This window comes from Physeter macrocephalus, chromosome 2 (genome assembly GCF_002837175.3).
Source record: "Physeter macrocephalus isolate SW-GA chromosome 2, ASM283717v5, whole genome shotgun sequence".
Taxonomy (NCBI): Eukaryota; Metazoa; Chordata; class Mammalia; order Artiodactyla; family Physeteridae; genus Physeter; species Physeter macrocephalus.
This window is the reverse complement of record NC_041215.1, coordinates 35,718,382-35,742,802: the sequence shown is the minus strand read 5'-3', so window position 1 is coordinate 35,742,802 and position 24,421 is coordinate 35,718,382. Positions and strand designations below refer to the sequence as shown.

Sequence of the window (24,421 nt, the reverse complement as noted above, 5' to 3'; positions counted from 1 at the left end):
GACGCGCAGGCTCAGCGGCCATGGCTCACGGGCCCAGCCGCTCCGCGGCATGTGGGATCTTCCCGGACCGGGGCACGAACCCGTGTCCCCTACATCGGCAGGCGGACTCTCAACCACTGCGCCACCAGGGAAGCCCCTGTTTCTTAGACTTTTAAAACCAGATCAGTCAAGCAGCAAGTAGACCTAAGTTGAATATACGTTTTTTAATAGACAAGATAAAACCAACATAGTTTTAATTTGGATTCACTTACTTATCCACGGATAAAAATTTCTTTTCTGTCAGTTCTAGAACAGGTGGTTTGTTCTTATTTTCCCTACCTTTGGCAGCTACCAAGAATGATAAAACAGTAGTAAATTGTTGGGCTTTCCCTGATCAAGACGGATATAAATAGTCCTGACTGCTGTTTCCCAGCACCTAAAAAGAAGCATTCTAGAGTCTGGAAGCCTGAGTACCTTCAGAACGTCTGAATATCGTATGGACTCTAGAGGTCAATCAGTACCTTGTGTTTGTTCTGAAGCTCCCCTAATGAAATTAGTGATAGCAATATTGTTATCTTTAAGGGCTCTGGCGTTTTTATCAGCATGCTTTTTCTTCCTTTCTTTCCAGCAACTTAAAATTGAAAGACTTGCACAGAAACAGGCTGAGCAAATTCAGCCTCCTCCTTCATCTGGCACCCCTCTCCTGGGACCCCAGCCCTTTCCAGGACAAGGTCCAATGTCTCAGATTCCTCAAGGTTTTCAACAGCCTCATCCATCTCAGCAGATGCCAATGAACATGGCTCAAATGGGGCCTCCAGGTCCACAGGGACAGTTTAGGCCCCCTGGACCCCAGGGACAAATGGGACCACAGGGTCCTCCACTGCATCAGGGAGGTGGGGGGCCACAAGGATTCATGGGACCACAAGGGCCCCAGGGCCCACCCCAGGGGTTGCCGAGGCCTCAGGACATGCATGGGCCCCAAGGAATGCAAAGGCATCCTGGACCTCATGGCCCTTTGGGACCTCAAGGACCACCTGGACCACAGGGCAATTCTGGTCCTCAAGGTCATATGGGTCCTCAGGGCCCACCTGGCCCACAAGGTCACATAGGCCCCCAAGGCCCACCTGGTCCCCAGGGTCACTTGGGCCCTCAGGGACCTCCTGGTACTCAAGGTATGCAGGGACCACCTGGTCCCAGAGGAATGCAAGGACCTCCCCATCCTCATGGGATGCAAGGTGGGCCAGGGTCTCAAGGGATCCAAGGTCCTGTGTCTCAGGGACCTCTGATGGGATTGAATCCAAGAGGAATGCAGGGTCCTCCAGGCCCCCGAGAGAACCAGGGTCCTGCTCCCCAAGGGATGATGCTGGGCCACCCACCTCAAGAGATGAGAGGACCTCATCCTCCAAGTGGACTGCTGGGACATGGCCCTCAGGAGATGCGAGGTCCTCAGGAGATGCGAGGCATGCAGGGGCCTCCACCCCAAGGATCAATGCTGGGCCCTCCCCAGGAATTGCGAGGGCCTCCAGGCTCACAAGGTCAGCAGGGGCCGCCCCAGGGCTCTTTGGGACCTCCACCCCAGGGTGGCATGCAAGGGCCCCCTGGACCTCAGGGACAGCAGAACCCGGCAAGAGGGCCACATCCATCTCAAGGGCCAATACCATTCCAGCAGCAGAAAACAGCTCTGCTAGGTGATGGGCCCCGGGCCCCCTTCAACCAGGTATTATTTCTTTCCAACTTGTAGGCATTACACTTTGGGAAAATACACTCTGCACTGAGGTGGCACTTCCAAATGCTGAGAAAGGCAGTCACAGCTGGTATAGATAGCTCTCAAGTAGTGATGGTGGCCTGAGAATAGCATCATGGCTGAAGAAAGAAATAAGAGTAATTAAGTAGATACAAAATACATCGCAATATGAATCTTTACTTCTCAACCTATGTTTTTTAATAGAGGTTCTTCCAGAAAAGATGCACTCCCTGTTAAATACAGTTCATAATTGTCCCAGGGCTCCAAAAGAGCTGTGGCCCTGAGGAGGGTGAGGAGGGAGCATGGGTGGCTCTGATCCTGTCCTGCTCTGTTTTTTGGGCTATTGCCTTCGTAGGCTGGTGTTTCCTGGGCTTGCCAGACAGCTGAGCCACCTCCTATCTGCCTGCTGATCTGCCTGCGGCTCTACTTTTAAGATAGTGTGGGGTGTTTAACTCATGAGTATACTGTAGACCGTGATCTCACTATTTTCATTTCCGTGAATGCTTTTAGAGATCTCTTGAGTCCAGAATTGTGCATTTTCAAATGGTAACCCTTTGGATGAAGTTCCGTTCAAGTTGTTTTTTTTAGCTCACATATGAAAGTGTTTACAGGAGGGACTATTTCTGTAGAAATTTTCTTGGCCCTTTTTAGAGGATTCTGTTATTGTCAGCCAAGTTTTTTTACCCATTCTCTGAGCTGTGCTTGAGAGGTGGTATGATGAGAGTTCAGTTTGCTTGGGCTGAATTACAGAGGACTGCATGGGCGTGAGTGGATTGAACACTGTTTGGCCGTGTGGTTGTTTACATTTTTCTGAATTTCGTAGTCTGAAAGCATTATTTGGGTATGAACAACTGGGTTTGTGTCCTTGAAGTCAGTGGTGGACCAAAAGTAAGAGAGTGACTGAGTGAGCTGGTGTTGCAAGGCACTCGATTCCTGTGGAAGAGGGCCTGCTGTGGATGCTGTGTGTAGAACACACAACACCTCGGAGAGTCTGTAATGGGAAGGTGACCATTGGATTCACTGAATTAAAATAACTAGATTATATGTTCCTCTTCAGCACATCTTCCAGAACTTAAAAATGTCATACCAGTGAAGAATCTGATGGCATTTGAGTTTATTTCCAGAACTTATTGGGCACTTTTCAGAATTTAGGATGTTTAATAAATCTAGGTTTACCATCCAGAACTGTCCTAAGACTTAAAAGTAATATATGTTTTATTAATACAGAGTATATTTGTGTGTGTTTATAATATTTACCTACCTAAACTTACATTAGTGAATGAACAGTTTTCATTTTGGAGGATGAAAACATAATGAACTTTAGCTATCACCTTGTGACTGAAATTATATAAGCATGTCATATTCCAGAGGACAGGTCTGTTGGGGACAATTTAATAAGTTTTTATTGTATCATATAGTAAAAGATTTTATACATGAAAAGCAAAGTGGCTCTAAAAATTTAATTGACCTATAGAAATATTGGTGGCATAAGAATGGAGGATTAATATATTATAGAGCATTTCACATCTCAGAAGTTGTCTGATAAAAAGCTTTGCTTGTATTTCTTTTTCCTTTTTTTTGCTTATATTTCTTACCCTGATATCTGACTTTCTTCACTTTGACCAGGTCAGATATTTATTTATTTATTATTTTTGGCTGCATTGGGTCTTCGTTGCTGTGCACAGGCTTTCTCTAGTTGCAGCGAGTGGGGGCTACTCCTTGTTGCGGTGTGTGGGCTTCTCATTGCGGTGGCTTCTCTTGTTGTGGAGCACAGGCTCCAGGCTCAGGGGCTTCAGTAGTGGTGGCACGTGGGCTCAGTAGTTGTGGCTCGTGGGCTCTAGAGCGCAGGCTCAGCAGTTGTGGTGAGGGCTTAGCCGCTCTGCGACATGTGGGATCCTCGCGGACCAGGGCTCGAACCCGTGTCCCTGCATTGGCAGGCAGATTCTTAACCACTGAGCCACCAGGGAAGTCCCCCAGCTCAGTTATTTTAAAAAGCTGTTTTAATTGGTTAAATTTAATGGAATTGCCTTCAGGTGTTACAGTAATAGCATGAAAGATGTTGATAAGAGCTGCCCTTGAGTAAAAGGGACAAGAAACAAAGGAATATGGAAATTACTGGTATTGAGTTAATGATGGCAATTTATAACTGCAGTGGTATAAATGAGTCCTACCAACGCTGCTCTTTCTTGTAGCTAGTTTGGAATGTGAAAGCACTTTTGCTGCTGATGGTTTTGAAACTCTGCTATTCTCATGGTAGGTCCAGTCACTAAATGCATTTTTTATGTGAAGGAATGACTAGATATATATTTGATTATTTGTTTGTCAAGAGACCAGATCCAAGGTCACTGGGCAGTGTGGGGAATCGGAATTGAGATGTGGCTAGATCAAAATACAGAATATTAGGACCGGGGACAAGCTGGGCTTGCAGAGCAAGGAGCTTAAGAGGATCAGAGCAGTAGGTTTGCCTCAGACAGAAGCTGCAAGAACGCACGAACCCGTGTCCCGGGCGCAGTAGCTGGGGATGAGCGGTGGGTGCTGAGCACGGGGGAGTTAGACAGTAGAGGCTATAGGGGGTGAAAGGAGAGCGGCGAGTGAGCACGTTGCCCATCAGGAGCCCCTTTCTTACTCTCCTGCTGCCCGCCTTTTAAACCTGGCTGCAACCTCTTGAGAGGATGTGGATATTTTCTGTAGCTGGAAAGGGGTCATGGATGCGAGAGCAGAGTTACCTGTCCTGGCGGGTTTCCAGGTCTTTACTTTTGCTAGAAGTTCCGCCTTTGTGCAGAGTGTTGCTGTTTTATGTTATGATTTCTGACTTTCCACTGAGGTTCTTGCTTGGCATTACAAGTAAAGATCTAGCTTTAAATAAAACTTATCAGCAGGTTTAAAATATAAGTGTTTCCTTTTATTATGGTCAGAGAAGTATCTCCTTTCCCCCAATTTAATGACAATTTTGCTATAATGTCACTAGGTGTATATTTACTCCTGGAAGCTTTGGGGCAACCTAGTGTTTTTATCTTGTCACATTGTGATACAATTGCTGTTCATGAAGCACAAGCCTTTGATTTCACACCCCCGCTTTAAAAACATCTTTTCAGGAAGGACAGAACGCAGGCCCCCCACCCCTGATACCAGGCCTAGGGCAGCAGGGAGCACAAGGTCGCATCCCCCCTCTTAACCCTGGACAAGGACCTGGCCCTAACAAAGGTAAATATCTGCTTGGCTGAGTAAGAGATTATATTCTATCTCCTTTGGGTAAATCTTACAATAGTTTTACTGGTAAGTAATTGATAGAATGGTCATTTGAACCTCTAGGAAAAATAAGAGCATAGTCAATTCAGGAAATAGCTTTGTCTTACGTTGTTGTCATAGATTTGCTTTACTTAGCCCAAATTCTGCCCAGAGGAAACAGCTCCTCACTACCGGAGGTGGGCGGTGAAACCCCTTGGACAACCACCGAGAGCAGGGCCTGGGCCACAGGCCGGCCTTGTTCATCTCCTGGGAATGGGAGTGGTTCCTGTGCTAACTGAATGCAAGCGTATGTTTTTAGCATCCCAGAGAGCTGAACTGTCTCAGTTTAAATTTTTGATGGGATAAAGAATTCAGAGATTTTGACGGTGTTTTTAATATCACCCCCTTCTCCCCTCAAATTGTGTCATATGTTGAATTCTTTAGCTGGTTACACTGTTCTGTACCTTTTGAAAAGAAGAAAGCCATGTACCAGTGTGTTGTGCCTCAGGTTGTTGATAATATGAAAAGCACAGAGATGGGAATTGTCAGTGTTGAGATATGAGGCTCTGTGGAAGTTGAGTCACCCCTAAGGGTTGAAAGGGGGCACACGCAGGAGCCACAGTCCCTGCTTTGCCGAGGTGTTCAGCTCTCACATGTGCAGGAAGAGCTGGAACAGGAGTGTGGTGAGTGGGCAGCTACTGGATGGAGAGTTAGAGGGTGGGACTGGGAGGGAGTGTGGATGGATGGAGCTGTACGTTCAGTGCGCCTGAACAAGCGTGGGGGGACAAGCCAGAGTCATGAGCATTGTGGAGACGTCACTACAAAGAACTAGACCCCTTTCAATTTTTAATTGGCTAAGCCCACAGCACCTTGTGGTACCTGTTAGGTTTCTTGCCCCCGTTTGATCAGATTAAGAAAAATCCTTGTCAGCATTTTCAGCCCTAGGACTTTGGGAATTTAAAGCTTATTCCTGAATTTACATGAGTTACTAGAGGTAGGAAAGGGAGAGGTAAAGGAATTAGGAGAATGTTTATTTTAGTCTTATCCTATGGAAGCGGTGGCCAACAGGGAAAAAGAGAAAGAAAGCATCAAGAACCAATTTCTGGATTTGGGAACCCTAAGAAAAGAAGTCTGTTTCCCACAAGGTACAGCCGTCAGCAAACCGAGAGCCTGCCTCTCTCCCTCTCCCCCACCTTGTGTCTGTCTCCACCTACGTCCCTCTCCTCCTTGCTCGTCCCCTTTTCTCTTCACCACCCCCTCCCCTACCCCCACCCCCATCTCTGTCTTCCTCCTTTCTCCTCCCAGGGACCAAAGGGAGAAGGGAGAGCCGAGAAAGTGGCCCTGCCATCCCCTACTGGATTAGCCAGCGCCGCCGCCCGTCACGGGGGGCCACATCCCTTCTGATTTGTAGTGGTGGGTTTCTTTCTTTGGAGGAGCCAGGGTACTTTTAAAGCAGATAGAGGTAATGGGAGGATTATTATTCATAGGTAAGTTCGGATGGAATGTGTTCAGCTTCCTCAGGTCAAAGCTCTGCTGTGTCTGAGGTCACACGAAATCCAAGCAACGTGAAGTCAGCGAAGGAGCCATTAGCTGCAGGATCACATTGAGAAGTGAGGGGCTGTTTACCAGGAGGAAAGAAGCCTGGGGTATTTGAACACAAAGGCAACTTCGAAGGTGCTTTCCTCAGCATGGAGAGGACTGGTTTAATGGAAGGAAAGAAGGGGAAGGTAGAGGGGACAGAGAAAGCTTAAAAGAAGAGAGAGTCCTTCTAATGGTGTATTTTTATACTAAGATTTCCAAGTTTTTTAAACATGTTGAATGGTGAGGAGGAATTGAAATGGCCAAGAGAAATGAGTAAAAATGAGAGGAAGGATGTTAGAAGGGTAAGGATTATGGCCGACTGTGCCGTAAGGAAAGGAAGTTCGTCTTGATTGCCAGGGAAAAGCAGTAAAAGGCATGAGCTGGGCAAGTGGAGGAATTTCATTTTTAAAAGTTAGTTGTTTTAGAAGCAAGAGTGTCCCTTTGCTATCTACTTTAAAAAATATATTTGATTTAAATCATATGTTGACAGAAAATAGGTGTACATTTACAATGGCTGCAATAATCATTCAGTAGCCAGGAAAACAAATCCCTTCAAAGTAAACTAAGTGTAATTGGCCTCTTTCCATTTTTATTCAGTACTCTGAATATATTACATATATTAAAATATTTTTAAAAAATCTTTAGTGGGTTTCCAAGCTCTTATCTGCGAAGAATGGTGATGATATTATAGACGAGGGATATCATTCATAGAAAGGGACAGAAAAAGTGTTTATATAAACCCTGAAACTGAAGTGTACAGCAAGGCTGTTTGGTCACCAAGCAGTTATTAGAGAGGTCCATGCTTCCATGTACCTTACAGAGGATTTTGTTACGAATCAAAGTATGAGTTAACAAATCAAGTTAAATGAACTAGGAGTTAAAGGAGAGACATCATGGCAGTGTAGGCCTGTGGCCCTGTGGTGAGCTTGCGGGCTTTTACAAATGCAGATGTGAATTCCTTGTACTTGGCTTCCCGACTTTCAGCATGAATTTTCCCTGTTGCCTTCTCCCTGGGTATGGGGAGTGGGCCCAACAAAAACACTGAAGGAATGGGGGCAGGAAGGGAAGCCTGTTCTTATGCCGGTGAGGCTCTCTTGTGTTTTCTAAATGAAATCTTCATATCAACTGAGTTGCTAATCTCATTTGAGATTAATAATTTGCCCTAGGTCGAGTTGCTTAGCTAATGAGTGATGAAATCTGCACCCCCAAAACCCTTGTTCTTTTCATCATATGATGCCTTAGGGACGTTTGTCTCCTAAGTGTGCTGGGAACCAAAAAGGGAAAACATTCTCAATAAAAGCATGCATTCTGAAATTTTAAGATGCTGAAAATCAGACCTACGTCGGCAGGATTCCTGGAAGACAAGGTAAAAATCAGTTTTGTTTCCTTTAGGTGACTCACGTGGCCCTCCGAACCATCACATGGGCCCAATGTCAGAGAGACGACACGAGCAGAGCAGCGGGCCCGAGCACGGTCCCGAGAGGGGTCCTTTCCGGGGCGGCCAGGACTGCAGGGGTCCCCCTGATAGGCGCGGCCCTCACCCCGACTTCCCCGATGACTTCAGCAGACCAGATGACTTCCACCCCGACAAGCGCTTTGGCCACCGGTTACGTGAATTTGAGGGGCGAGGAGGACCTTTACCGCAAGAAGAGAAGTGGAGGCGTGGGGGCCCTGGGCCTCCGTTTCCTCCTGATCACAGGGAGTTCAGTGAGGGGGATGGCCGGGGCGCGGCCCGGGGCCCTCCAGGGGCGTGGGAAGGCCGCAGACCTGGAGACGAGCGCTTCCCCCGGGATCCTGAGGACCCACGGTTTCGAGGGCGCAGAGAAGAAAGGTGGGATGGATACTTCGTGGGTCCGTTTCTTCTTCCCTGGAGCTTTCCACCTGTTCTCTCCACAAAAGTCTCTTTCCTCTCTCACTTGGGGAGAGAGTACCCTCCCTCCTCTAGGTTTTGTGTTTAGACTTAAAGATATGTATATGCCTTTAACATTTATGTGGTTCTTTTTTGTCTCTACAATTTAGAAATCTTTTTCTTTTTGCTTATCACTTGGTCCTTTTAAACAGATAGGTGGGGTCAGTGTACTGTAAAGTTTCTTGGATTTGAATAGGAATCTCCAGGTTCTCTTGGTTAGAATGATGAAATATGAGACAGATATCTAGATTGAGAATAAAGGAATTATTGAGTAGATAGTGTCTGTGTAATTGCCTAAAGATCTTAACAAAATCCAATCAAACTGAAAAATAATCTTGCTATTAAGTTAGGTTGAGCTCAGGCTTGAACACTCAACTTGCTTGGGGTAACAAAAGGAATAGAAGAAGTAGGGAGGAAAAAACAAGAATTAGTGAAATCTCAAGTGAGACTCAGAATAATCAATGATATAATAACTGAGTATTTACCTTGTGCTAGATGTTACTTCATTTAACTGTTAGAGTGAGTTGTGAGATAGGTGTTACCGTCAGCATTTACAGATAAGGGATGACACGGAGAGTCAGAGCAGTTTCTTGGCTTTGGAAGGTCCCATAGGTGGTAACTGTAAGAGCAGCTTCAGGCCTGGGCCGTCCGACTGCAGTGCCCAAGCTGTGCTGTCCAGCACTCCTGCCTTTCCTGCCTCAGTCCTCTCTCCTGTGTCTTTTCCTGTCATACTTCTCATGACTGTCGCTTGCAGGTAATTGAAGTAAGGGTTGGCAATCTCCGTTCTCAACGGTGTGTGTTAGAAAAGAGTGGCTGATAAAATGGCCAGGGAGGGTGAACTGGAGGGGTTAAAGGAAGCAGCTATCAGAGGGGAGTTTTTAATAAAAAGATTTAAGAGCTCTCTTAATGACATCCAAGTGTTCACAAGTCTGCGGGAACCTCCTTTCCAATGGCTTTGGCATCAACATAACTTTCATTGAGTTCTTGAATCTCTGCATCTTGTGCGAAGTTTCAGATTTTGCTGTGCTTCAGTGTGTCGGATCTCACCTGCCAGTGCCAGGGCCGCCCCTCGGCTCTTGTGCTGTCTCCAGCTTGTGCTCCTCTTCAGGAGTGCCAAACGTGTCCTGTTCACGCTGTGCTCGCTTTTTCCTCTGCCTGGGGCACAGCCTCCCAGATGTTTGTGGCTCACTCTGCTTAGATCTCTCCTCCTGTTCCTTTATTTTACCCTGCTTTATATTTCTGCATAGCACTTAGCACTGCTTGACATTAAGTGGTATACTTATTTCTGTATTACTTGTATCTCCCAGAAGCACGGTAGCTTCCTGCAGGCAGGTCCTCAGAAACTAGAGCAGTAGTGGTGACGCCCTGTAGCTTCTCAGTAACTGTTGAATAAATGAATCTGTTAAAGGGGGAGATGAATTTGACAGGGTTCAGTTCATTAGGAGGTGTGCTACTCAGCTTGGGCTGCCATAACAAATACCACGGACTGGGGGGCTTAAACAACAGAAATCAATTTTCTCCCAGTACTGGAGGCTAGAAGTCCCAGATCAAGGTCTAGCAGGGTGGGTTTCTGGTGAGACTTGTCTTCCTGGCTTGCAGACACCCACCGTCTCTCTTTGTCCTTGCATGATGGAAAGAGTGAGCAAGCTCTTGCTGGTATCTCTTCTTATCTAAGCCCATCGTGGGGCCCCATGCGGAGAACCTCATCTAACCTAAATAGCTCTCAGAGGCCCATTTCCAAAGGCACCTTGGGGGATAGGGCTTCAACATATGAACTTGGTGGAGGGGACGCAAACATTTAGTCCATAACAGGAACTGTTTTCTAATTAGGGCGCATTAGACTCCCCCTGTCCTTTTGTAGCTAGGGCAGTCGTATAATGGCTGCCTGGACAAGAAAAGAGTCCTGCCCTGTTTGGGGAGTCCTCCCTGAATCTGTCTCAGGGGAGTAGTGTCCTCTGCTGACACTCTTCCTGCTCCCCTTAGCTCCCCGTGTCAGTTCCACCCTCACCTTAGGTGGTTATTTCAGCCAGCCTCTGGGTCATACCCCTCTGCTTGCAGGAGCATGGCTCATTAAGTTACCTCAGGACAAGAAGGGTATTAAAAAGGTAGCTAGTAGCTGGAACAGTGGAGTGAAAAAAGGAAAACTCTTTTTACAGTAAAACACCAAGTTATAAATGGAGGAGGAGTGATAGAATTAGAAAATCACTTCTTTTAAGCACCCAGTGTCATAATTGATTCAGGCAAGGATCATCAGTGGATGCTAAAAGCCACTGAGTAACAAGATTGTGGAGAATCAGGATATTCCCATGCTGCCAAAGTATCACCGTACAGATTACTTAATTGCAAAGGAGAAGATGTACCTTTGCTACAATGAAGTTTTGTTGCCATACCACTTTTGCATCATAAACAATGAGGCAGACTGGCATCGCTGTGAAGGTATAAGACGTTTTGCCAGAAGTGTTTTGCCTGAATCTAATCATGAGGAAGCGATCACATGAATTCAAATTGTGGAACGTTCTATAAAATGAGCCATTTTGAAGGATGGGTCCTTCACAAATGTTGGGGCCTATCTCAGCAAAAATTAAAAAATAAGTAAGTAAAGTCGAGGTCATGAAAGATAAAACGCAGGAGGGGGGGCGGACTGTTCTAGATTAAGGTAGACCAAAGAGACGTGACAACTAAATAATAGTGTGTGATGATGACTGAAATCTATAAAGACAACTGTAAAGGACGTTTTGAGGACAATTGGAGAAATTCAAGTTGGACTGTGTATTAAATAATATTACATGTTATTTAGAGTGATAGTAGTGTTATTATGTAGAAGAAAGTCCTTGTTCTTAGAAGAAATTTACTGAAGGATTTAGAGGTGAAGCATCATGTCACAACTGGTTTTGAAATGGTTTAGAAAATGAATTTATAAATAGATGGATAGAGAAAAGACAAAGGCTCATGTGGCAGAATCTTAAGAACTGATTAATTAATCGCAGTGAAAGATGTATGGGCATTTGTTGCTCTATACTTCCATCTTTACTGTAAGTTTGAAATTTTTCGAAATAAAATGTTGGAGTAAAATATAACTGAGTGGAAACTCAGGAAAAAGCAGAAGGCCTGGCCTGAGAGGAAGCCACGAGCAGGCAGTTCATGCAGATGGCCCAGGCCCTTTCCCCCTTCTGATCCTTTCTCCAGTTTCCATGGCCTCTCTTGGGTGTTCACGTACCTTTCCTGCTGGCAGGCCCCTGTTCCTGCTTCCCCACAGGCTTCTGCTACAGCTCTGGCACCCCCTCATTAATGATCCTGCTTCAGTAACACTCCTGGCTGACTTAATTTCCCAGTTCCAGAATTTCTGAGAGGTGGTGAAATTGTCCACCAGCCCAGGCACCAGGTTGCCAGCTTGCCAGCAGGTGGGCTACCCATAATCCAGAGGCCCTACCAGTACACCAGTCAGCTGTGGGCTGGGGCCATTGGTGAAGTTCATGGCCACCAGGCCTGCCCCTGAGTAGAGGTGGGCTAGGGCAGGTGGCAGAGCAGATGCCCCAAAACAAGTCGGGTACAGTTAGCAGGCATGAATCTGTTCCCCGCTTTTTTCTGATTATATAAGTAACATTCATTATAAAAACATAAATGGTAATATGAAAAGTATTTGGGAGGCAATGGTAAAGAGCCTGGGCTGGGTGTCAAGACTGGCTGAGTTCAAATCCCAACACTTATTGCGTGTCCTTAAGTAAATGACTCAACCTCTCTGAGCCCCAGTGTACACATGGGTAGAATAGTAGTGTCAGTTTCTTTTCTTTTTTTTTTTTTTTTTCCTTTCCATTTTTTGGTGTGCTGCATGGCATGCGGGATCTTAGTTCCCTGACCAGGGATCGAACCCCATGCCCCCTGCCATGGAAGCACGGAGTCTTAACCACTGGACTGCCAGGGAAGTAATAGTGTCCATTTCATAAGGTGGTTGTGAGGATAAAATGAAATGAAATAATACATGTAAAGCACTTGGCATGATATAAGCACCTAAAAAATGCTCACTGCTATTATTCCTGAAAGCCTAAAACAAAATTAAAATAACCCTACCTTCTGGTACTTTTCCCTCTTGCCTGTTTTTACGTGCCATATTGGGATTGTAAAATGGGTACTTTAAAAAATACATACTTTTATTTTGTTTTTCTCCCATTTAACATTGTATCATATTTTCTCACATCATTATGCTTCTTTGAAACATGAACTGAGGACTACAAGGTATTCCATTAGGTGGATATTCTGTTGTTTTTCCCTAACAGCTTCAGGCGAGGAGCCCCCCCGAGACATGAGGGCCGTGCTCCCCCCAGAGGAAGGGATGGTTTTCCTGGTCCCGAAGACTTTGGACCGGAGGAGAATTTTGATGCTTCTGATGAAACAGCCCGAGGAAGAGATCTCAGAGGTCGAGGTCGGGGTACCCCACGAGGTGAGCTGAGAACCCCGGGTCTGGGAAGGACAGGGGTGGAGAGGTAGGTTGTTGTGGACACCCCTGAAATAGTCTGTGAGTGCGGCGTTGCTGTGTTCTGTTGTGTAGGAGGAAGGAAGGGTTTACTTCCCACTCCTGATGAGTTCCCTCGCTTTGAAGGAGGTCGGAAACCAGACTCCTGGGATGGAAATAGAGAGCCAGGTAAGGCAGTAGAGCTGCTTGTGGCTTAGGGTCCCACAGTTCACAGAGTGTGGTCTGAGGACTCTCCCAGTGGTCCACTGGGTTCCCTCTTTAGCGACTCACCTCTCCGTGGCAGGCCGGATTGTCTTCAACCCACAGTGTAGACTGAATGCAGGAGCAGAAGGGAGAACCCAGCTTTCTCCTACTGAGCCAGATATTAAAGAGATTTGTCTAAATACAACTCTTTTCACTAAATTGTTTTGTTTTTGGAAAGTATAGTTAAAGGAACTAAAGTTTTCTCTCAGTCTTCATTTCTGCTATGGCAAATGTTGTTAGAACTCTCATAAATGAATTCTCTTTGGGATCCTCAATCATTTTTAAGAATGTAAAGACACTTTGAAACTAAAAAGTCTGAGAACCACTTTTCTGGCCCTTCCCTGCCTCCTTTTATTTCAGGAGGTACGTTGATTTCTAATCTTGACCCTTTTTGTGTACTCATGATGTGACTAGGTATTCAGGAAATGTTTCTCGCATGAGTGAATATTGGTTTTTGAGTTGCCACTTATTCTTTTTTTTTTTTTTTAATTTATTTATTTATTTTGGGCTGTGTTGGGTCTTCGTTTCTGTGCGAGGGCTTTCTCTAGTTGCGGCGAGCGGGGGCCACTCTTCATCGCGGTGCGCGGGCCTCTCACCATCGCGGCCTCCCTTGTTGCGGAGCACAGGCTCCAGATGCGCAGGCTCAGTAGTTGGAGTTGCCATTTATTCTTGACAGTATAATTCCTGTCAGCTTTTAGTCGCACTGTACTTTGGTATAATGAGATGGTCAGATTCTCAGCCTTCTGGATCTGTGTTTTCTGTATTCGGGCCAGGTCACGAACATTTCCGTGATGCCGCCCGTCCTGAACATCCCCCTCACGACGGCCACTCCCCAGCTAGCAGAGAACGGTCCTCTTCTCTCCAAGGCATGGACATGGCATCCCTACCACCCCGAAAGCGCCCCTGGCATGATGGGCCAGGAACCTCTGAGCACAGAGAAATGGAAGCCCCAGGGGGTCCTTCTGAGGATCGAGGAGGCAAAGGTAAGTGAGGCCGCCAGTGATTTCAGCTCAGGAGCTGCGGATGCCACAGCCCTGCCAAGAAGGCTGCCGGGGTCCCGGGAAGCCTCTTCTCCAGGCCAGCCCCATCCTAGTGTATGCCTGTTCTGTCTGTCCCCGGCTGGGGTACTGCGGGTCCTTTCTCCACTCTACCCTCCAGGGCTTAGACTGTGCAAAGGCACGTGTTCCCAGCTGCGGTACAGCCAGTTGGAGCTCTCAGTGGGTGACTGCAAGCTCAGCCTCTACGCAGTTCTCCTCCACTTGCTTCCAGGAATCTCTGGTTTGTTCACATTTTCCACTCCAGCTCTCTTTCAGATTGCCCCAGTACTTTCTCTGCTGATCTGTGAGACTCTTGCTCTAATTGGCACATGTGCTCTCTGGTAGTGGCTGCTCTGATCCCTTGAAGGGTGTCCCCAGTGGCAGGAAGAATTGTCCTCTCAGGTTCTGTGGTGGTTTTTTTTTTTTTTTAGTCTGAACCCAGGAGGAATTCGGCTTATGCCCAGAGTCACAAAGGCTTTGGGGAGTATGATCTGGAAGGGGTTTTCTTTTCAGGTGGGCAGTGGATTATTTCTACTACTTGAAACTTTGGTTCTTCATTTTAGAGGCAGCACTGACTTTTAGCCCAGAGCAGTAGCCACCAAATGCTAACTACAGCTGTGGTCTCAGGTTAGGCCGGACCGTTGCACACGTGGTGTACTTTGGAGGCTGCTGGAAAGACTGCCTGTGTGCCTCGACCTGTGCTCCACTCCTCAGTTCACCTGCCTCGTGGTTGTAGTCCCTTCATTACAGAGTTCTGCCTCTTGTTCTCCATAGTTTGGTTCTTCTCAGTGCAAAGCCCTCAGAAATGACCTCGTGTCACCAGCAGATCCCCCACCCGAGTGCTCATTTTGTTGCCGGTTGGGGTGGGCGCTGGGGACACCTTTGTAGGTCCAGGGCTGAGGCCACGTGGCTAGTGTGGAAATGATGTCCTAGCTGACAAATTCTCTGCCAAGGTACCTTTAGGTGGTACTCAGCCAAGGTACCTAGGCTGAGCTTTGTCAGAAAAGAAGCCAAAATGCCTTTGGCTATTTTGGCTAGCTTTCTCACCTCCTTGTCTTAGCTGGATTCAAATTACATTCAAAAATTTAAGACGAAGTTGGCAGTAGTCTTCTGATAATGCATTATGGGAGATGTGTCCAAATCCGATCACCTCAAGACAATAAATCTTAAAGGTCAGAATCTTAAAAGTCATTAAGATACCTAGAGGTTTGTGTGTCTAAGTCTGGTACAAATAAAACTATCCTGGGAGAAGCACTAAAAGCCAGTGTTTTTCTTTTTGTGCTTTTGTTTTTCAAGAAATGTTTTATCTCATTATTTAAAAGGAAATCCAAAGTGCTATATAGTTGTAGGATAATCATAGTAAACACTTATCCTGGTTAGAGCAATTGTAATAATTAACATCATCAACAGTTTGTATTTCTTAGTTGCTTCCGATGTTAAGTCAGTGCTTTTCAAACCTTCCCCTGGAATACCCCTGGCGTAGGAGGGTGAAGATACACATCTCATGGACTGTAGGCATGCTCCATGTGGTCAGTGACCTCCAGGAGGTGCTCCGTGTTTATCCCTTGGCTCCCTGTCTGTTCCGTCATGGCCTCGGGGAACACGTGTGTAGGTGAGGCTGAGGGGCGTACAGCCACAAGCCAGGGCAGGAGTGAGATGGTGGTCCAGAAAAGCAGAGGCACAGCTTTCAGTGCTCTGAGGGCTGTGCTCATGTCCTCAGAACTCTGTTTTTTTAAAAAAAGAAGTGTTCCACTGTCTGTCATCATAGAGTAAAAGTTTGTACCAGGAGTTGTTAACAGTCTCTGATGGAAAAAAAAAGTCACATGTAAAACCATTGTTTTGTTTCAGGCCGAGGGGGCCCCGGACCTTCTCAGAGAGTGCCAAAGTCCGGACGTTCCAGCTCCTTGGATGGAGATCACCATGATGGATACCACAGGGATGAACCTTTTGGGGGCCCTCCAGGCAGTGGTACCCCTTCTAGAGGGGGCCGGAGTGGCAGTAACTGGGGTAGAGGGAGTAACATGAACTCTGGCCCGCCAAGGCGAGGAGCTTCAAGGGGGGGTGGAAGGGGTCGGTAGAAGTTGGGGCTCAATACCCCTCGGCCTCTCTGGACAGTATTTAAGAACTTCTGTGGACTTTCCAAGAGAAACAAAAGGAAACCTGCACCGTGTAGCCCTGAACTCTTTCTGGGGCAGCTGAATCCCAGGAGCCCCTGATGTCTTCAAGGTGAAGAGACTGCTGCCAGAGTAGCTGGCTACCCAGAGTAGCTGGCCGTGTTTTGTCCTGTCTGCCCACACTGCCCTAAATCCCATGTGGGCTTGTGAAGATAAGAGCTGGAATTTTTTTTTTTTTTTTTAAAGTGTCACAAGACATGGAACCTCCACAAATTTAAGTTCATGTCCAATTGGAAATTTGTTTCTATATGTACAGTTTGTCAGAGAAAAAGTTGTTTTTGTATGAATACAGAATGTGATTTACGCAAGAATTAACAGAAAACAACTAGTCGTCAAGTGCTTGCCTTAAGGAAACCCTTAGCTTCCATTGCATCCGGTCTGCTGAGGGGTGTACAGTTATTGCTTATGTTTGTGAGCATACTTGATGGGAATCTCTAAGTCATCTAAAGTCATCTGTGAACTTTTTGTTTTTAAACAAATTCTTATCTAGCCATTCTGTCACACTTATTTGTGTAGTAGAGTGAAAAATACCTCAAAACTGTAACAAGGTTTGAAGTAGATTCAAAGCCTTATAATTAGTTAGATCTACTCTGGCAGATGGAAAATTATACACCGGAGGAAAAAAAAAAATCTGGATGTCCAAGTAGGGGTCTTCCTTGGCTGCATCTCATAGTAATCACACCTTAGACCTGAATTGCCTTTTTCTGATGAGAGGAACTTGACATAAACCAGAAATCAAGTACACATACCTTCTGAATACTGTAAATCATTTCACAAATTGTTCTAAGTTGAAAAGGAATGGATCAAAATATCTCTTAAAACAGTTGTGCAAAACTTAAATACTTCCTCTTCCACACTAGCTATGTGGAAACACCAGTGTTTAAGGCAGAGGATTGTTCCAACTTAAAGTAAGCCAGGAAGTTCTCATCCACAACAAATTCCTTTAGTTTTAAATAAATGGAACATTTGGCCCAGTTTGAATTGAAAGCCAAAAGTTCAGTTTGAGATAACCCCAGCATACTTTCTATACTGACCCCTTTGTTTATATAAAAAGAAAGCTTTTATTATTCAAAGACTGTCCTGTGGCCACCCTAACGTCTCATTACTTTGCCAGCTTCAGTTTGGCATAGGAGAAGTTTCCTTGACAAATTTAGTGGTGCTGGAAAGTGTCAGTAGTTGCTTAGGAAAGGGATACTGACATAGTTGGGGAGTATATAAAAAACTCCTGATTCTCTATTAATTTAAAAAATGGTAAGTGCTAAGTTATCTCTGCAGATAAAATGTTGACCACATACACACTGCTTTTTCAGGGTGTTAGAACCTAGAGACTGCAAGAGATTTTCTCTTTGCGATTTAAAACATCCTATTGATCAGCACTTTGCTCTAAACACACATTTAGGAGACTCAGGATTGCTTTAGGTTTGAGGATATTCTTTATTTGCCCTCCACTGGTATAGCTTAAAAAGAAGTTGTAATCAAATTCTAAGAAGCTAAAAAGGGATCCGGAGAGCAAACCCATACATAAGAACTGTATCATAACATTCCAAGGCTTTAACTTGAAAAACACAGTACCTCAGCAAGCAGATAACCAGATCACATTTTGAGAATGAATTCATTTAGAGAAAACTGAAAACTCAACATTATATATTTACTAACTACTTAGTAATGTGATTACTTAGTAAGTGATGCATTTTAAAGTATCACTGTCAAAATACATACAAGATGTTATGCTTTGAATTTTATTAAAGCTTAGATTTCCAAACAGTGAATTCTTGAAAAAATGTTGGGAAAACAATTTTTAAAAATACAGTAGCATGAACATAAAAGTCAACACTGTGAAATCTTCAGCCATGCAAACTGTAGAGAAATTTAGAACTAGAATGCAGATTTAACAAGGGGGTAGAAAGAGCAGCCAATGGTACAAGTTTTCCAGTCAAAAAATAAATCACTCCCCCAAAACAGTGGATTTGCTTTTACAAACACCCCCTTGGTTGTTCCTCTTGAGGTAGGTAACCCTATTTACTGAGAGGGGGACAAGGCAGCATTCTTAGAGAATATGGGGGGCTGGGGTAAGTCTACAGTGTGGATGTTGGTCACTTTAGTGTCCACTTCTTGCAGCAGGGCTTAGGACACTGATAAAAATCTAAATTTTGAGGTTGGACAAAGGGGCAAGGCTCTACTGCTGCCTGACAGCCAGTTTTGGCAATACTGGAATCCAGCCCCAGGAGACAGTTATTTTCAAATCGTGCAATCCAACATACAGAAAAGTGGTTCACAACCTTAGCTGGAAAAGGAATCATCTGGAGAGCTCAAAAAAAAATGCTGATGCCTGGCTCCCACCCCCACCCCTGCAGAGACAGACTGAGTTGATCTGAGGTTTGAGTCGTCAAGTAATTCTCATGTGAACGGAGAACCACTGGCATAGGATTTAAACGTTTTAAATAGTTTACTTCCTGGTTAATATTACAGCTAGTGACAAAACGTGTAGTTTTCTGGACTCATCAGAGTATTGAGCCCATACTTTCTGGCAATAAATTAGGTAAGTAAGAAGGTCCTAAACAAAAGTGCTAAACCTAAAATGAAGGAAATTTGGCAATTAGATACGAAAAGCATCTTACATTGCATGAAGATCAGACTGTAAAGTGTAAATTATAGTTAAAAAGCAGATCATAAAATTAGGAATGAAAAAAATTCGGCCTTGTAGAAATCCATGGTTTCCATCAAATAGCGAAACCGCACGTAGATCATCTGTCTCCCAGGAGTCCCCTAGCTCAGTTCTGCCCATGGACCTCTCACAACATTTACATGCACCTTACTGGGTACTTCTTACTGGATGCTTCTTGGTCCATCGCTTTCCTCATCTAATACAGAATCAATTTTCCTTTAATTTTATAAGGCACCATGTTTACAACTCCACTAAAAGTAGAAAAAACTGAGATAAACCGTCTTAACTAAAGTACTTTTAAAAATTCCGGTGGCTAAAATCAGTATTTATTTTGATAACTCTTATGGATCCACTCACATTGAATACGGAAAAATAATTTCCAAGAGCCGAAGAGAACAAGTTTACTGTAGCTAAGCTACTACAGTCTACCACTGGATTTTTTAAAGTGACAAAACGTGGAACAGATGTCTGAGAAAAGTAATAAGGGCAGTTAATTAAAACGGAAGAGCCAGTGTTCTTTTTCTTTTTCAACTGAATGTAATCTAAGACCACGGTTAACGCAAAAGCAATTTATCATAAATGCTTCACAGTATGTCACCAACTCAAGGACAAAATTTAGTTCTTAATAGCACTTGCTGCCAAGTATAGCACAAAACGCTGAACTTGAGGAACTTCCGAAACAGCTCATGTCTCAGTTTTACAACAGCTGCTCAGTTTAAAGATTTCGCTGGCACAGTAAAGGAGCAGCCTTTGCCCCGCGCGCTCTGGGAACGGCGGGCGCAGTCCTTGGCATGGCGAGCGCTGGGCCCCTGGGCCGGCTGCGTGTGGTCTCCCGACGGCGCGTCCCGGGGCCGGACTCTGTGTCCTTTCCGACGGCGCGGGCCCCAGGCGTCTCACACGGGGAGCGCCTTGGCGAGGGTGGCTCCCGGGCCCAGGCGCCCGAGCGCCATGCGCAGCGCGGTGCCCGCGCCGCGGGGGAGCAGGCCCAAGAGCACGGCGAGCAGCGCGGCCACCTGCGCGCAGGCGCCCAACGCCGTGAGCCACGTGCTGCGTAGACCCAGCGCCGCGTACAGCGTAGAGCCCAGCGCGGCCACGTAGAGCAGCGCGGACCGCGACGGCGCCTCCTCGCCGCGCAGCAGGCGTCCGCACGCCGCACCGCCTCGCAGGAGCGTGCCGCCCGCTAGCGCCAGCGCCGAGCCCAGCGACCACAGCAGCGCGAACTTGCGGGCTCGCAGCAGCAATACGGGAGCGTAGAGTGCGGCCAGGCCGAAGCAGAGCGCGGCCAGCAGCAGGCACACGCCGCTCGCCGCCAGCCGCTGAGCGCGCGTCACGCTCGGCATGCACGTCGGTCCCGCCGCCGTCGTCGGCTCCGCGGAGCTCCGCGCCCACGTCCAGCGCAGGCCCGCGCGGCCGAGCCACGCCCCCGCCGGCCCGGCCCCGGCCGTGGGCTCTTCCGCCTCTCCCGCGTCGAGCAGCGGTTCGGCGGCTCCCGGCCCGCCCGCTTTCCCCTGCGCCAGATACTCCTGCAGTTGGCGGTGGAGGTCCGCCATCTTGGGCGGGGGCTCCGGGAAGGGGAGGGCTGCCTCCCACTTCCGGGTTTGCTCGGTTGCCGTTGGAAGCGGCTCGGCCCTCGGTCAGCTGTTGGTCGGCCTTGGCGGAAGGGGCGGGGCTTTCCGCTTCGCGCCTTCAGTTACCTCCGCTGGCCCCGGGGGTGGGAGCTCTTTGCGTTTACCCTCCTACCCCCGGACCTTGTCCTGTGTCCGGTGTAGGCGCTGTGAGGGCCTGGATAAATCATGGCAGCATTAAAAGTTAGTTGGACGTGAGTCGGTGTGGTTATAAAAGAACTTGAAGGAAACTTAACGTGTCTTGACCTCATGGATGTCAGTATCCTGTTGTGATACTGTGTTATAGCTTTTCAAGATGTTGCTATTGGGGGAAAATGGGGAAAGGGTACACGGGATCTACATATTTCTTAAAAACCATGCTAATCTATGTCAATGAATTTAATGTTTTTAGAAGCTCAGACTGCAGGTCCTAGGTGGTTTCTTTGGGAAAGCTACAGAGGTGAAGAAGAGTTAATCCCCCACTCCCACCAATTTGCTTCTTTTCTCTTCCCGGTTTCAGCAGAGGCCTGGAAATATTCTTGGGTCTTTCAAGCCCCTTATCATGTATCCTTGGGCCGCCTTGCCATGCTCCTCGCACTTCTGGGTGTTCTGAGGTGGCTCCCACAGCCCTGCTCTTTTTCAGAGCCTCCTTGGAGTTCTTCAGCCTGTGGTCACGTAGGTCACGACTTTCCGGGGCTCTGCCAGGGCTTCAGGCCCCTCTGGTTTCTACCTAATTCCCATTCCCGGACGTTGGATCAAGCTGCACATCCTGCTATTTACTCCTATCCCGCATAGGTGCACTTTTTCTGAGTTCTCATCTATCCTAGTTGTGGAAGTTTATTGGTTTAAGGCAGTGCCAGCAGCTTGAGGACAGGTTCTCTTCCTTCTCCCTTTTCCTGGGGCCTGGAAGGCTGCTGCGAAGGCACACAAACAGATGTTGACCGGATTGACACAGTTGTCAATTTGTGTACAGTAAAGCTGCCTGAAAGGCTTTGTAGATACTTCTTTTTTTAAAAATAATTTATTTATTTGGTTGTGCCGAGTCTTAGTTGCAGCAGTTGGGCTCCTTAGTTGTGGCTTGCAGGCTCCCTTGCTGGCCCCTTAGTGTGGCTTGCGAACTTTTTTTTTTAAATAAATTTATTTATTTTTGGCTGTGTTGGATCTTCGTTTCTGTGCGTGGGCTTTCTCCAGTTGCGGTGAGCAGGGGCCACTCTTCATCGCGGTGCACGGGCCTCTCACTGTCGCAGCCTCTCCCATTGCGGAGCACAGGCTCCAGACGCGCAGGCTCAATAGTTGTGACACACGGGCCTAGCCGCTCTGCGGCATGTGGGATCTTCCCAGACCAGGGCTCGAACCCATGTCCCCTGCATTGGCAGACAGAGTCTCAACCACTGCGCCACCAGGGAAGCCCGTGCGAACTCTTAATTGCGGCATGCGTGTGGGATCTAGCTCCCCGACCAGGGGTTGAACCTGGGCCCCTTGCATCGGGAGCACGGAGTCTTAACCACTGCACCACCAGGGAAGTCCCCTGTAGATACTTCTTTTGTAGATGTAGAAGCCATTGGTTGAAAAACCTATTTTGCTAGACTTTATAAATGCCTGTTGTGAACGTGAACATGATGGCGTGGAAGTCCTTTTGTACTGTAAAGTGCAATACGGTTAAGTAATACAGCAGTCTACTCTTGTACAAGTCTTTGGCTTACTTGCCCCCAGAAGTACAGGGAGTGGAAGGCAGGGCTGACCACTCTAGGCTGTTTCCGGTATCCCTGGCTTTGGAGGCACTGCAGGAGGTGAGCCCGGGGTATTTCCCCCCGTGTCTGCCGCTTTTGGCTGTACTGGCTTTCCCAGGGCAACTCCTGCTGATGGGCTGGTAACACCCCTTTGTTCTCTCCTCTATGAAAAGGTTGGTATTAATGGTTTTCTGCTGTTGTGGTCTCTGACTTTTCAGTCTTCCTGTTACCTGTGTAACCTGTTTCCCGCATTAAATTCCCCTTAATACTTTCTGTTTTCCTGGTTGGATCTTGGCAGTTACTGTTGGTCCTGAACCAAACTTGGTTCCGCTTGCCCGATGTGGGCAAAGCCAATCCACTGACACTGGATTGTGGTGGAGGAAAGCGCAGCGTTTATTGCAGCACCATGCTCAGAGGACCCACACTCCCCAGTGGCTTTCAGGGAAGAGCTTTTAAAGACAGTGGGAGGGAGAGGGTCACAGGGTGCATGATCAGCTTGTGCATAGTTCTCTGGTTGATGGTGAGGTTAAGAGGATGATGTTTCAGGAATCTCAGTCATCAACCTTCTGGTTCCAACAGGTCTGGGGTCTACGTGCTGGTGGTGAGCATGCAGTTAACTTCCTCCACCTAGTGGAGGTTTTAGTGTCTGCAAAACAGCCCAAGGGTATGGTTCAGGATATTGTCTACAGCCCTTGAGAAGGAACTAAAGGTCCTCAACGTTGTTTTATGGCTAAGCTATTATTATTTTGTCTGGCTTGACTGCTTTCCTTTGTTTCTTCATTTTCTCACTTTGCTCTTTGGAACTCGGGGAACACCTAGGAGGCTAAAGCTTTTCTACAAACAAGAAATGGAGACATGGGGAGGTCTCTCCCTGGAAGGGTCCTGCTTGGTTTCAGTATGCTTTTTCAAAATACATTCCAATTTGTTATGTCACTGTGTCACCCTAAATAAAGGGGTAAACCGAGTCAAGCTTAAGTTACCAGAAATTGAACGTATTCGGGAATAGCAGAGGAATTGCATTTCGGGAAAAGCAAACTGTAGCAGCTACAGGGGAGTCCGTTGAGGTTTGGGCTGGGCTGTATTTATGAGTAAGGAGTGCCTAGAGCAGGGAGTCTAGCCAGAATCCAAGCAGTAAGATTGGCTTGAGTATGGGGAGAGATTTTTTTTTTAATTGGAGTATAATCGCTTTACAATGTTGTGTTAGTTTCTACTGTGCAGTGAAGTGAATCAGCTGGATGTATACATATCTCCCCTCCCTCTTGGACCTCCCTCCCACCCCCCCGTGTTCTGCTGAACAGCTCTGCCTACATATTCCACTGTCACTCAGGTCCATCACTTACACTTCTACATTTTAAATTTTTATTTTAATTTTTAAAAAAATTTTAATTTTAATTTTTTTATTGCAGTATGATTGCTTTACAATGTTGTGTTAGCTTCTGCTGTACAGTGAAGTGAATCAGCCGTATGTATACCTATATCCCCTCCCACTTGGACCTCCCTCCCCGCCACACCCCACCCATCTAGGTCACCACAGGGCACCGAGCTGAGCTCCCTGTGCTATACAGCAGGTTCCCACTAGCTATCTGGTTTACACATGGTAGTGTATTTATGTCAAATCTAATCTCCCAACTCTCCCACCCTCCTCTTCCCCCCCTCCCATGTCCACACGTCCGTTGTCTACATCTGCCTTTCTATTCCTGCCCTGCAAATAGGTTCATCTGTACCATTTTTAGATTCCACATATATGTGTTAATATACGATATTTGTTTTTCTCTTTCTGACTGACTTCACTTTGTATGACAGACTAGGTTCATCCACATCTCTACAAATGACCCAATTTCATTTCTCTCTCTGGCTGAGTAATATTCCATTATATATGTGTACCACATTTTCTTATCCATTCATCTGTCGATGGACATTTAGATTGTTTCCACGTCCTGGCTATTGTAAATAGTGCTGCAGTGAACATTGGGGTACATGTGTCTTTTAAAATTATGGTTTTCTCAGGGTATATGCCCAGTAGTGGGATTGCTGGGTCATATGGTAGTTCTATTTT

The 24,421-nt window shown here is 46.5% G+C and overlaps 2 protein-coding genes across 11 annotated transcripts in view; one reads left to right on the top strand and one right to left on the bottom strand.

Annotated features, from left to right (window-relative positions):
* Positions 1 to 16,620, top strand: part of WDR33 (WD repeat domain 33) — a 106,294-nt gene extending 89,674 nt beyond the window's left edge. For 9 of the 10 annotated variants that reach the window (XM_028501319.2, XM_028501314.2, XM_055087365.1 and 6 more), the window contains 7 exons: positions 608 to 1,696; positions 4,819 to 4,927; positions 7,925 to 8,363; positions 12,716 to 12,879; positions 12,988 to 13,080; positions 13,929 to 14,138; positions 16,041 to 16,620. In XM_028501319.2, the coding sequence (XP_028357120.1) occupies positions 608 to 1,696; positions 4,819 to 4,927; positions 7,925 to 8,363; positions 12,716 to 12,879; positions 12,988 to 13,080; positions 13,929 to 14,138; positions 16,041 to 16,270 (2,334 nt within the window). In that variant the 3' untranslated portion in view covers positions 16,271 to 16,620. The remainder of the gene's footprint in view (positions 1 to 607; positions 1,697 to 4,818; positions 4,928 to 7,924; positions 8,364 to 12,715; positions 12,880 to 12,987; positions 13,081 to 13,928; positions 14,139 to 16,040) is intronic. The other variant, XM_007127059.4, reaches the window with a different exon arrangement.
* Positions 16,621 to 17,188: 568 nt separating this feature from the next.
* Positions 17,189 to 20,581, bottom strand: SFT2D3 (SFT2 domain containing 3). The gene has a single exon (XM_024115070.3). It carries the CDS (start codon positions 20,579 to 20,581, stop codon positions 19,925 to 19,927), a length of 657 nt encoding a protein of 218 aa, XP_023970838.1. The 3' UTR covers positions 17,189 to 19,924.
* Positions 20,582 to 24,421: the final 3,840 nt, after the last annotated feature.